Genomic DNA, 13241 nt, shown 5'->3' with positions numbered 1-13241 from the left:
GACAGAGATAGAGACAGCCAGCGAGAGAGGGAACACAAGCAGGGGGAGTGGGAGAGGAAGAAGCAGGCTCATAGCGGAAGAGCCTGATGTGGGGCTCGATCCCATAACGCCGGGATCACGCCCTGAGCTGAAGGCAGACGCCCAACCGCTGTGCCACCCAGGCGCCCCTACAGTATGAGTTTTCTTAACAAGTGCACCAGAACATGTGATAGCCAGACGTTGTCGCCTTGAATATAACCACCTTGGGATGCTGTGTACCTTCTCCGAGAACTGTGGTCATTTCTCTGAGCTTCTGGGAAGCTCTCATCTGGGGAATTTCTTTACGAGTCTTCAGCAGGCATTGGGGTGGGAAGCCTTCAGGATTTAACAGGATTTGGTTTTTGGAAGTAGACAGAAGTGATAAAGTGGGGATCATACCCAGTATTCGTTTAGGCCCAGTAGCACACAGGTAGGAAATGCCCACATAGTAGGAGAGACTGGTTTTCTTAGGTGACTGAACTCTGACACCAAAAGCAGTTTGAAAAGAGGAACCAGAAAACATTGCATACAAGTGCATCTTTGTAATAGGCCCGTAGCCTCTGCAGGCCCTTCTGGGACAGGCAGTGCATTCTCAGTGCGACCTGCCAAGCCCTCTGACCCTCGGAACAAGAGCAGGTGAAAGCAGCCAGCAGTTGGGGGCCAGTTTTCTTGTCACTGTCATCATTTTGTCTCTCACCTCAAGTCATCTCGCCTCATTTTGGATCTGAGTGCCTAGGTTAGAATTTCGTATCTTACACTTTATAAAGAACACCATGGGTCAGTTGGTATTTTCACATACTGATACTTGGAATCAAGATTGAGGTCTGTTCGAAGCTCAGAAAACAGTTGTCTAGCACAAGGAGGCGTTGTAGTTTGGGGCAAGAATGTGTGTTTTGGAGCCAGACAGACCTGGCTTCTGATCCCAGTCCCTACAACTCACTGAACAGTCACAGTCAACTTCTGAGCCTCAGTTACCCCATCTTTACAATGGGCATCAAATACCAGTACCTCAGACAGGATGGAATTTAAAATGTATGCATGTAGGGGCGCCTGTGTGGCTCAGTCAGTTAAGTGTCCGACTCTTGATCTCGGCTCAGATCTTGATCTCAGGGTCATGAGTTTAAGCCTTTTCAGCGTGGAGCCTGCTTTAAAAAAATGTATGCATGTAACGTATTTCCCCCCTCATGGGCTCTGTGTGTATGGTAGCTCTGATTATTACTACAGTGACTTCGAGTACCGTAATACTACAAACGGAGCCTTCTTTCTTGAATCTGCTAATGGTTCTGCCCTGTTAGGAATTTAACCGTTGTTCATGTCTTATCACAGATAGCAAAGCGAATGCTCCAGCTTTGTTCACCCATAGTATACAGTGTCTCCATCCTCTGATTTAGTGTTTTCATACTGTGTGGAGCTTGGGGGTGCAAGTGCAAAGCCATGTAAAAACCATAAGTCGGGCTGGTTCATGCATCTCTGGAATGGACAGGACAGTAAGAAGAAAGCTACAGGCTTGGCAGCTCTTCTGCCCCCGAGGTCTGGCTGGAATGGCCAATGAGCTCAGAAAAGCAAGAGGGATGGTGACTGTCCCAGGACTCTCAGGAAATGACCCTGGGGCAGGCACAGGCTGGACTTTCCCTCAATTCCTGTTTTTCTGGAATCGCTGTCAGGTGGCCTGGATGGCCCCCAGTCCCGTCAGCAATCACGCAGAGCTGAGAACGAGTGAGGCTGGATTCTGCCTGTGCAAAAGTCAGTGCAGCCAGGTTGCAGGAGGTCATTGCAGCCAGGAGGTCATTGCAGCCAGGAGGTCATTGCAGCCAGGAGGTCATTGCAGCCAGGCTGCAGTCCGAGACCCTGGCGGCGGTCTCTACTTCAGGCGTACAGTCTCTGATCTTGCCGCAAGTGCTGAGCGCACACTTCAGCACATCGAGGCAGCATGTGCATGCCGGGCTGCGGTTGGGAGTTCTGTCGGTCAGCAATTCCNTCTGCAGTCCGAGACCCTGGCGGCGGCCTCTACTTCAGGCGTACAGTCTCTGATCTTGCCGCAAGTGCTGAGTGCACACTTCAGCACATCGAGGCAGCATGTGCATGCCGGGCTGCGGTTGGGAGTTCTGTCGGTCAGCAATTCCACGTCTCCACAGGCAGTCCCACTGAAAGGAGCCTATCTGTGTGGAAAGTGTCCCTTTCATGTAGGCACTTACCAGACAAAGGGGCTTGTTTTGGCTTTCATCTGTGTGCTTCTGAGGCTTGGGGTGGATGGTGGTGGCGTGCAGGTGAGCCCAGGACCAGCCGTGGCGGGTGTGTGCCACTGGGGCAGTGGGGTCAGGACAGGTGCGGGTGCTGTTGGGTAGAGGAGGGGGGATGAGGAGCTTCACGTCCTCGTAAATGTGAACCGTTACCTGCCAATCATTCCTTACGGAAAGCAGTGCCAGTGTGGGTGTCTTACGCCGTGCTTTCCTGTCACGGAGAGAACAGATGAGAGGGGCCAGCTTCCAACGACCCGAGTCCTCTCTGAGGCAAGAAGGACGATTTGGACATCATCTGTCAGCCTGCCCTAAAATTCAAAAGATGCCTTTGCAAAAGGAATGAATCCAGGGTATTGATCCTTCTGGGATTCTGGTTGTGAGCTGTAGGATAATGTCTTTTTCAAGATAATTCTGTTCCTCCTTGGCGTGGTACAAATCAGCATTAATATAGATCTACTAGGAGTTAACTCCTCCTCCTTCCTTGTAGACCAGCGTCTTTGCAGATGAATCTTTCTTTCAGAAAGAAACCATGAAATGTATAACGTGGGGAAAAAGTGATGTTAGAATCCCAGTTGCCACTCACTGATTACAAACCTTGGGTAGGGGCCCCTCGGCCTGGAACACACAGCCTGTTTTCAACTGTGTCGATCCTCCTTGTGTGTGCAGACTCCCCAGCTCTGAGAAACTCTGCTCCGTGCACCCCAGCCCAGAGGCACCACCCGGGCTCTGGGATTGCACAGAGAAGCTGGAAGCTCTGAGCTACTGCCTTTATAAAGTAATCATGCTTTAGAGTGCTTTATTGAATTCAATCGTAGACTGATGTGTATATAAACCACCATGAAAAGGGCTGTGAGCCTCAGGCCGTGGGCAGCTGCTAGTAGCCTTCATAACATTTTACGACCTCTGAAATTGCGTGGATAATCATCAGTGAGCCAGTGGGCGAAAATAATGATGAACATAATGATCAGAAGGAGGCCCGAGACCGGGGCCCAGATGTGCAAGCACTTGGTGGTAGAGGCATAGGCCTGGGCCCCAGTCACCTCACCTGCCACCCTCCAGTCCCAAGACTCCATGGGGTAGGCGAATGCCGCAAAGCTCCAGCAGCATAGGGACCAGACGGTGTGGTCAGGCATGGAGGTCTCGCTGTGGCTGTTGACCATGGTGGTTGTCGTGGGGGCCACGCTCTGGGGTGCACGAGGGGGGGATGGGGCAGCAGGAGAGGAGAGAATCTCAAGCAGACTCCTTGCTGAGCGTGGAGCCCCACATGGGGCTCAACCGCATGACCCTGAGATCATGACCAGAGCCGAAATCAAGAGTCTGACGCTCAACTTACTGAGCCACCCAGGCGCCCCACATTTCAGAATATAAAGGCAACTTCTGAAAGCGTGGCCGTCAGCTAGATCTCCCCGTCCTCATCAGGCAACATTCAGGAGTGGAGTAAGAGAAATTGAGCCTCCCAGTCTTTTGATGCTTCTCTTGGGGTGGAAGTGGGGGGATTTTGGCTTCGTGGTCTTCATCCAGACCCTTAACCTCAGCCTCTTGGCAGGTTTCTGCATTGAAGGGGGGGTGGGGGCCTTTTTTAAAACTTTCTTCATTGGTCCAACAGGTGACTTGCCCCAGCATCTTCAAGTGATGATCAACCTTTTGCGTTGTGAGGATCGGATCAGGCTGGTAAGAAGAGACGAGAGTGGCAAGTTTTCATTTTTAATGGTGCACTTTGGTAGGGAATTGCTCACAAGCAGTGGGAGGTGGGGAGTTCCTGTGTTACAGCAAATTCTCCCAAATTGTTCACAAAAGCCAGAGCCAGGTGTGCTCTTCACCACCCACAAGGTCCAGAGAAAGGATATGTTAGGTGTCCCTTTCAGTCTGAGGGTTGAGGTCTTCATTCTCTGGATCTTAACCTGTTTAGCAATTTGGCCAGCTTTGGAGGATCCCCAGAGCTGAGCACTGTCCCTCGTGCAGGGATGTAAACCAGACGTGGTTCCCGCTCTTCAGAATCTCATCTTAATTCCTGAGCTCACAGGGGGAAAGGTAGAAAACAAAAGTCCTTGATGTTGATTTGGTGACGGAAGGGGCTACCACCTCGAAAGGCAGGCCAGTGAGAGCGTCTTTGCCCGTCTAGGCTGTGCGCTTGGAGAGCGCCTGGGCAGAGCGGGTCCGGTACATGGTGGTGGTGGACAGCAGTGGGCGCCAGGACACGGAGGAGAGTATCTTGCTGGGAGTCGACTTTTCCAGTAAGGAAAGGTGAGTCTGGTGGGGCGACGCTTCCCTTTTGCACTAGAGACATGGGTTGCCACTGGAGCAGGTTTCCATGGTCCCGTATCCGTGGGAGATGGTGGTGGGATGTGTGATGGTCAGTGACAGGGGTGACCAGGCATGCAGAACAGTGGAACGCACCCTTACAGCTCATGCATGCCTGGCACTGTGCTAGATTCAGTCTCTGCTCTCAGCTCAGGGTCTGAGAGGATAGAAACGTTACACTGGGCTTAGAGGTTTACCACTGGGTTGCTGTTGGGGGTGCCGTAGAAGAGAGCATATTAGCCAGGAGGGCTTCCTGAAGGAGGTGACAGCTGTGGTAAACACCCAAGGACGAGCAGGAGCCAGCCACGTGAAGCACGGACGGCCCATGTAGAAGTATGTGATTGACAGGCATCATATCAAGTGCTTACCCTGTATTACCATCCCAGGTGGATTCCCCATATTTGTTGACAGGTCCTTGATCAGAAGCTTGAAGAGAGGCTTGGAATTTTCCAATAACCGGAGGCCAAGTTAGTTACATCATAGACACTGTTATGTGTGTGAAATGAGGGCATGCAGCTCTTCTTACATCTAGGATAAACGAATGTGCGTGAGATCATTGCTGACCCTGGGTTTGTGAAAACCGGATTAAGATAGCCTCCCTGTATCTGTGATCTTTAATCTACTCATCCACCAAGGCAAGTGTGTGCGTCCTCCTGTGTATGAGGCAATGGGCCAGGTGCACAAAGCAGCAGCTGAGGCAGTCATCCACCTCTGAGTGCCTACAAGCTTAGCGAGGAAGGAGCCATGACCCAGTGGCGGGGTGACGGGCTCAGCAATGGAGGGATGCTCGGCGGGTCATGGAAGCACAGGAGAGGAGCCTTCTGCAGCCTGTGGTGGCTCACTGTGTCTTAAAGGGCAAGTGGGCAGCAGGGAACAGGGTGGCAGGGGTGCATTTGAAGGCATCACGGGCAGGATCGATGGCAGGACAGAAAAAGCCACAGATGCGGTGAATGGTGTGACGGCTGTGTGGTCTCGTTCCCGTGAGAGAGCAGCTGTTACAAGGGACCAAGGCTTCGTTCCCAGTTAACAAGTCCGCGAAGAAAGAGGGAAGACGTTTCTTTTATGACCTTCTTCCCAGTACAGAATAGCATCCTAAGAAAGTTTTGTGTGGCACACATAGGGAGAGATGTGTGAGCCGGCATCTGTGGCCTTGGGCTGGTTGGGAAGTCTGGATCTGGAAGACTGTGGAGCCTGATGGGTTTTAGGAGGTGAGCTGTGAAGAGCACCCTGGAAGGCGAGAGGGCCTGGCACCTCGTGTCAGGGTACCCCCAGACCGGTGCTCTGGGACATGGGCAGAGCTCAGGGTTCTGGGCCACTGTCGGCGCAGCGGTGTGGCCCAGAGGTATTTAGTGTGAAACGGCGATGCAGTTACGTTTGCTCTTCAGTGATCAGCCAGGCTTTCGGAGTTCCTTCCGGGGCAGGGCTTCCTCGCCACGTGTAGTCCATTTCTGTAACACCCTCTGGCCCAGAACAGGACCCTGCCTCCCTGTGGGATGTGCCCACCATGGAGGTCGGCCCCTCCTGCCAGCCATCTGTTGCTTCCGTGGGGGAGAACACAGGGCGGTTGCCACAATGTGTCCTCAGCGTCTCATTGAACCCTTGAACTGCCCCGTGGAGCAGGTAGCCCTGATTCATGTGTTACAGACGAGGAATGCAGCTCGAGAGGTCGGGGAGGGTACCCCAAGGCCATCCTACGAGCATAGCCAGGCATCAGAAGCCAGGCTTTTATGGCAGGCCTGCGGTGTAGACCCCACACATCGATATGCTGTGGCTCTCCTCTGCACCCCGTTGTTCGTGAGTTCATTCAGCCTCGACCGTGTGTACTTGTTAGCCCTTTCCGTGTGCCTGGCCTCTGCTCGCCGACCGCAGAGCCTGGAGGCCGTGACCGTAGCCTTAGACGTGTATGCATGCACTCCCAAGTCGTCCTTCACAGCTGGGGTAGACAGGCCCGCGTGCACACGCCCACCCCGAGGCCAGTGCGGGCATCTTGCGGTTGTGGGAGTGGGTCAAGTAGCTACAGAGGGTGAGCAGGTGGTCAGAGGGAACGGGAACTAAGTGGGCCTTCCTGTTGTCGGGCCTGAGTGGCGGCCCAGTACGCGCAGGCATGTGGAGGCAGGGGCCTGGGCCCTGTGCGCTCTTCTGCGGTCCCACACTGGGGAGCACCAGGCACTCTTACTCATCCCTGGCTTGGATACAAAGCCCTAGTCCTTACAGAAGCTTTTGTCCTGCTGAAAGCATGATTTCCTTGTTTTTCTCAATTCCTGACATGAGATTTTGCTTCTTTATTCCCTCCCCCCAAAAAAGGAGGGAGAGATGAGTGTTGCCCACAGCGGGCACCTGCAGGGGTTCTGTGTTCCCAGAGGATGTGCGGGTGCCCTGTCAGAAGGGAGGACGCGGGGGCAGTGACGGCCCCGTGGGCTCACAGATTCTCTTTCAGAGCCCCCCCACCATCTGCGTCTGCGTCCTCAGGAGACCGGAGCGGCTACCCCGGCTTCCATCTTGCATTCCTCTTTGTCTGGGAGGCGAGAGCACTGTGAGTGCCATGACCACGCGTGGCTGCCCCGTGCTTGCTGGCACCGTGCAGTCGGAGAAGGGCTTCCACGGCACACTTCGTGCCAGGCCAGCTCCCTCTTAGCCCTCGAGTCCCCACGCAGGCCACGCTGGCTCCTCTGTCCCTCTGAAGCTTTCTTCTCCCAGGGCTGCCCCACCCACTTTGTCCTTCGAGGTCATTCCTCCTCTAAAGGACCCATGTCCCGACCGGGTACCCCTGCTCCCCCTATGTGCCAGCTCGCAGGCCCTCCTTCCCTGTAGACATTTTACTGTCAGTCACTACAGGACTGCTGGAAACTCACAGAACAGCAGACAGGGGCCGTTAGGGAATTTGCAGAGTTTTTGCAGTCATGTCATGGTCCCTGCTTGTGCTCTTGACTGCGGGTTGAGACCCTGAGTGGGAGTCCTCTGTGGATTTAGCCCCCTGCGCGCAGGGCTCTCTCTCGGCTCTTCCCCATCACGCCAGGTAGGGGAGGCCAGTTTAGCTACTATCCTTGTTTCTTATGGACAGTTTCATCTCAAGCCTGCCCTGGAAGGCCCCCTTCTGCCTTGGGCCTCAGCCCGGGCCTTTGCTCCCCCCAGTCCAGTACTCCTTGTAGCCCTCTGCTCTGTCTTTCCTCATTAGCAGTCCCTGGCGTGGGTCCTCAGCTCTGAGGGAGGGTGAGTCTTCCAGGCCTGGCCTTGTGTTCCCAGGTGCCCTCTGCCCTGGGCTCTCAGCATGTGAGTTTTGGGCTCCGAGGGGGGCCCCTGCTCGCCCCCCCAAGCAGTGACACAGCCAGGCAGCTCCGGAGCTCCACAGGTCTCAGCATAAATTTTATCTTGCAGCTCTACAAAGGAAGTAGAATTAGCCCATCAGGAATGTGTAGGAGTGCAGGGGGGGACCAGAGAATTTGCCTGCCACGAAAGGCTTAGTCTGATTTGACCTGAAGGGCTTGCAGCTACCTTCCCCACAGACTGAAGCAGAGGGTGGAAGAGTCCCGCTTGGTGGCCAGCGCTCCAGAGGAAGGGGGGGGTCTGTGAGCTCAGAGCTCCCAGTCTGCAGTCATAGGCGTCACGTTGCTCCCCAGGCTGTTGCTAAGGGTCAGTAGACGTGCACGTTCAAGAGCCCCGGAGGCTCTCGGAGCCGCGCTTGGCCATTACCGTGGTCTCTCCTGAGCAGACTCTTAAATGCCTGAAGAATTTTCATAATAATCTGAAGTAAGCCTCTGATAAAGTCCTTTCTGTCCCTCTCTGTTTCTCAGTGGCGCCTGTCTCCAGAGTCATTAAGTATCATTTCACTGTTAGGGTGAGCAAACCAAAAGCAAATTAAGCTAGTTTTGAAACTGCTGCTGTACAAAAGGTACAGAAACAGAGGCCCAGAAATGAACTCCAGCCACAGTGTTGGCACTCTCCCCACCCCCGCCACCCTAGGCCAAGAGGCCCGGTTGGCTGCCACCGCTCGCCTGTGTCCCCTGGAGTGCGTATGGCCTCGTGCCAGGAGTGCGCCAGCCATCAGCGGCCTCACCCCTGCTGCAGCATGGGCGTGTGGTCAGCCGCTTGCTCCCTGTGCCCTGAGAGCCACAGCCGAGACCTAGCGTTTCTGGGGCTCCATCCTCAGTCCGGTGGGGACACAGTCCCCTGTGACCGTCTCCAAGTAGAGGTCACTGGGGACCCCCTCTGGTGGGGCCGTCCCAGGCTCGTGTCTCCTAGAATTCAGTGGCAGGTGGTCCCTACGCAGACAGCCTGAGAGCTTCTCCCAGATACACACCCAGCAGCCAGGCCCAGGTCAGGTGGTATTTCCCTTCCGCAAGCTGGACAGGCTGGGTGAAGCCAGGGAAGACGGTGCACGAGCGGGTGGACTCTGACTCTGGGCATCTCTTTCCTCCTGAGCAGTAAAAGCTGCACCATCGGGATGGTTCTCCGGCTGTGGAGCGACACGAAAATCCACCTTGATGGAGATGGGTAAGGAGAGCTCTTTAAAAGATTCTTCCAGGGGCTGAGCCTGGGTGGCTCCGTCGGTTAAGCATCTGCCTTCAGCTCAGATCCCTGATCCCAGAGTCCTGGGATCAAGCCCCACATCGGGCTCGCTGCTCAGCAGAGTCTGCTTCGCCCTCTGATCGTCCCCCTCTCATGCATGCTGTCTCTCTCTTTTTCTCAAATAAAATATTTAAAAAATACTGAAAGACTCTGCCACTGCAGACTTCGAAACCCGGGCTGGCTTGGGCACCCTTGGGAAGTCATTAGGAGCAGAGGCTTATTACAGCAGGAGAAGCAACATGCCCTCCAGGGGGCCACACGAAGACAGGGATATTTGGGGCGCTCTGTAAGGGGGTTTGGGTCGTGAAGTATCAACAGAAGAGTATTTACAGGGGATGGGCTGCTGGGTGACGTTCAGAGCATCATGCAGCGGACATTCACCTTGATGTGCCCTTCACGCGGAGCTGGTCACTCTTAAGTTCACAGTGGGAAGGGACACAGTGGGAGCTTACAGGTGGTGGGGGTGCGGAGAGAGACACCAGCTGGCAGGTACCGCCACGTGTCAGGTGCCTCTCCGGGGCCTGCAGAGGTGGAACCCTTCTGTTTGGCCTGGGCAGGTAGACAAGAGACGAGGAGCTGCCCGGGTTCCACGTACATTTGCTTCCCGGGGAGATAGGCGGGTTCTGCTGTAAGAGGGCGAAGGAGCTGAATACAAGTTGTCCCTCCACTGAGATTCCAACGGTAAAAGTTACGTTGCCTCATAGGTGGAATTGGGGAAGAAAAATTAAAATGATTTTTTTTTTTTTGGAAGAGGCAGTATTGCGGTTATATTTTTTTTTTCCTTCTTCAGATTTTGCCATCCGTGAATATATTTTCCATGCAATTACAAAAACAGTGGGTGGGATGTGCGGGACAGGAAGTAGCAGGAGGCTGGGACAGTGGCAGGAACATGAATGAGGTGGTGTCAGATGACAGTGTCGCCCTTGCTAGGATTTGTGTTTGATAGACCTCGAAGAGCTGGGTTAAAAGCAGGTCTTCCGGATTTGAGAACACTTTTTTTTTTTTTTTTCACTTTTTTCCTGCTCTTACCCTTGTTTGGTCCAATGGGCCTGTGTTCCCTGCTCAGAAAGCGTGAGCCACCCTTGTCCTCGGGGTGTCCGCGGCGGGCCTGCCTGGTCATCTCATGGTGGTGTGGCTGCTGGGTCTGATTGCTCACCGCGTTTCCTTTCTCTTGTTGTTTTTCGTCCTCAGGGGGTTCAGCGTCAGCACAGCGGGACGGATGCACGTCTTTAAGCCCGTATCGGTCCAGGCCATGTGGTGAGTGTGCCTTTAGGGACTTTTGTCACCTCAGAAATCTTGTTTTAGCTGCCAGCATGCATAGAAAACCCCCCTTCGCGTTTAAAGCTCATTTAGGTGCATTTGTGTGTGTGTGTGTGTGTGTGTGTGTGTGTGTGTGTGTGTGGCAAAAGGCACGTAACGTGAAGCGTACCATGTTCACCATTGTTTAAGTGTGCAATTCACTGGACATCCATGATGTGCAGACATCACTATCCATTTCTAGAACTTTCTCGTCGTCCCATTAAACACTAAGCCCCTCTCCCCGGCCCAGGCCCTGGTTAACCTCTGTTCCACATTCTGTCTCTACGAGTTTGCCTACTCCAGGTCCCTCAGATGGGGGGGATCATCCACGGTTTGTCCCTTTGCGTCTGGCTTCTGTCACGTACTGCGATGTTTTCGAGGTTTGTCTATCTTACGGCACATGTCAGAATCCTTTCTAAGGCTGAATGTTACCCCAGTATGTCGTTATAGACTATTTTTTGTGCAGGCCTATCATCTGTCACTGGACATTTGGGTTATTTCCACCTTCTGGCTGTGGTGCTTGGAGCTGCTGTGAACACGGGAGGACAAAGCGTCTGTTGGAGTCCCTGCCTTCAGTTCTTTTGAGGATGTACCTAGAAGTGAAATTTCTAGAGCGTGCAGTTAACTCTGTGTTTCATTCCCTGGGGAACCAAAACTGTTGTCCACAAACCAGACTCTTCACCCCATTTCATACTCCCACCAGCCATGCCCGAGGGTTCCATGCTCCCACCAGCTGTGCCCAAGGGTTCCATGTTCCCACCAGCCTGGCACAAAGGTTCCGTGCTCCCACTGCCCATGCACAAGGGTTCCGTACTCCCACCAGCCGTGCCCAAAGGTTCCGTGTTCCCACCAGCTGTGCCCAAGGGTTCCGTGCTCCAACCAGCCATGCCCAAGGGTTCCATGCTCCCACTAGCCGGGTACAAGGGTTTCGTGCTCCCACTGCCCGTGCCCAAGGGTTCCGTGCTCCCACCAGCCGGGCACAAGGGTTCTGTGCTCCCACAAGCTGGACACAAGGGTTCCGATTTCTCCACGTCCTCGCCAGCACCTGCTAGTTAGTGAGTTTTCATCATCGCCCTCTGAATGGGTGCAAAGTGGTATCTCGTTATGGTGCTGATTTCTATTACCCCACTTGATGAATACTGAGCATATCTGTTTCTGTGCTTATTGGCCATCTGTACATCTCTTTTGGAGAAAAGTCTATTCAGGTCCTTCAGCCAGTTTTTCTATTGGGCTGTTGTTTTTGTTGTCAGAGTTGCGTTATTCTTACGTATCTGCAGTTCCTGTTGTCCAAACGCCATTCCAGTGTAAATTTACGTATTCTTTATACCTGGCACATGCTTAGTTTGTGCCCTGAAGGCACTGGGCATCTGGGAAGGCATGCGATGGACATGATTCCTGTCCTCATGGGGTTTCAAGCCTATGGAGGGGAGGTGGCCGCAAGCCGCGCATACTCACGTGATGGACCGGGGAGCGCAGGGAGCGTGTTCTCACAGGGCACCCTGCTACAGGATGCGGGGTGCAGGGCCTGCGTCAGGGGGAGGGCCTCCTGCACACTCTGCTTTGGGGATGAAGGCTGCACGGGGTGGAAGAGGTCATGTCTGGTGCTTCTCCAAACCCGGCACACGCACCTGAGAGCCTCCCTCATCCTTGAAGGCTCACACAAAACAGCCCTCAGCGAACTCGACATGATGCTCTCTCCCCCGCAATCTGGAAAAGACTCGGGAGAAAGCTGGTGACGTCTGATGAGAAGGGTTGCGCCCAGTGTTTCATCACTACTTTGTTCTCTGGGACGGCGAGACTTAGGCCGGATTCTCCTGTGGGCCGCCAGTCAATATGGTGCTTCCTTTTTACCTCGTCCATTACCCTACACTGCCCTCAATTCAGGCTCCTTCTGGGGAAAAGCACGAAATCGTAATTCCCTTGACGTCCCAGATGTTTCTTGCGTCTCTGGATCATTTCTTACCTCTTTCTCTACAGTCAAGTGAAAAATAGGCCCATATGTTTTTCCAAAACTTCAGGAGCAAAACTAAATTTAGTAAATACACAGCTCAAGCCTGTTCCCTAAAGCAGCCTAGAGATAGGACAGACATGCTCGAGTGGGACGCGTGCAGCGGTTGGTGGCGGTGAACCCGTCCCTGAGGACTCTCGCTCCCTCCGGGGCTTCCCACTCCCACCCTTCCTCAATACCTGGTTCACCCCCTTCACTGAGAAAGTTTCAGCCTCAATTTTTGTTTAAAAAAAAAAAAAAAAAGCATGACTAAGCTGAGCGTTACCAGACGCATTTTCCATGTTGTTCCTTCTGCCCCACTCTTCCTTCCCGAACCTCTTCTTCATTTCATTTCTGTATTACTGTGAGTTTCTAGCGCTCATTTCCCTAAGAGATCTAAGCATCGAAGCTGTTACAGCAACGATGGGCAAAGGTTAAAAGGTAAATTATTCAGAACGCAGTAAAATGTATCAGCTGCACATTAAAGACTCTTTCCTTCCACCTGCGGGGCTTTGCGGTGGTTCCCACAGCTTCGGAAATAAATCTGATTTCTTGGGCATTAATTGACAGAGTGGGCGATGACCCGTGAGCCAGCCCGGGTGGGAGAGTTATGAAGTTTGTGCTGTTTCCTTGTTGGGGATGGTGAAGGATGTCTCACCCGCGCTTGGTTTTAAGCGCGTGTCACGGAGACAAGCGCTGTAGACAAGCGCTGTTACCTGGCAGCCTGGAAGTTTCGGGCTGCCTTGCATCCCTCATGTAACCTTTTACCTATGGTGATGCTCTGAGTGAGTCCTCGAGGGATCGCCCCGCCCCCTTCTCAACCCCCGTGT

At 53.6% G+C, this 13241-nt stretch overlaps 1 protein-coding gene across 14 annotated transcripts in view; it reads left to right on the top strand.

Annotated features, from left to right (window-relative positions):
* Positions 1–13241, top strand: part of SSH1 (slingshot protein phosphatase 1) — a 54970-nt gene that overhangs the window by 22409 nt on the left and 19320 nt on the right. For 9 of the 14 annotated variants that reach the window (XM_034638714.1, XM_034638716.1, XM_034638717.1 and 6 more), the window contains 5 exons: positions 3865–3929; positions 4381–4502; positions 6985–7092; positions 8982–9050; positions 10317–10382. In XM_034638714.1, coding sequence (XP_034494605.1) covers positions 3865–3929; positions 4381–4502; positions 6985–7092; positions 8982–9050; positions 10317–10382 — 430 coding nt within the window. Of the gene's footprint in view, positions 1–3861; positions 3949–4380; positions 4503–6984; positions 7093–8981; positions 9051–10316; positions 10383–13241 lie in introns of those variants that run through there. The other 5 variants (XM_034638713.1, XM_034638722.1, XM_034638715.1 and 2 more) reach the window with 5 other exon arrangements.

Source organism: Ailuropoda melanoleuca, chromosome 12, assembly GCF_002007445.2.
Source record: "Ailuropoda melanoleuca isolate Jingjing chromosome 12, ASM200744v2, whole genome shotgun sequence".
NCBI lineage: Eukaryota > Metazoa > Chordata > Mammalia > Carnivora > Ursidae > Ailuropoda > Ailuropoda melanoleuca.
Note: the sequence above shows the minus strand (reverse complement) of the source record. Positions and strands in the feature narration are given on the sequence as shown.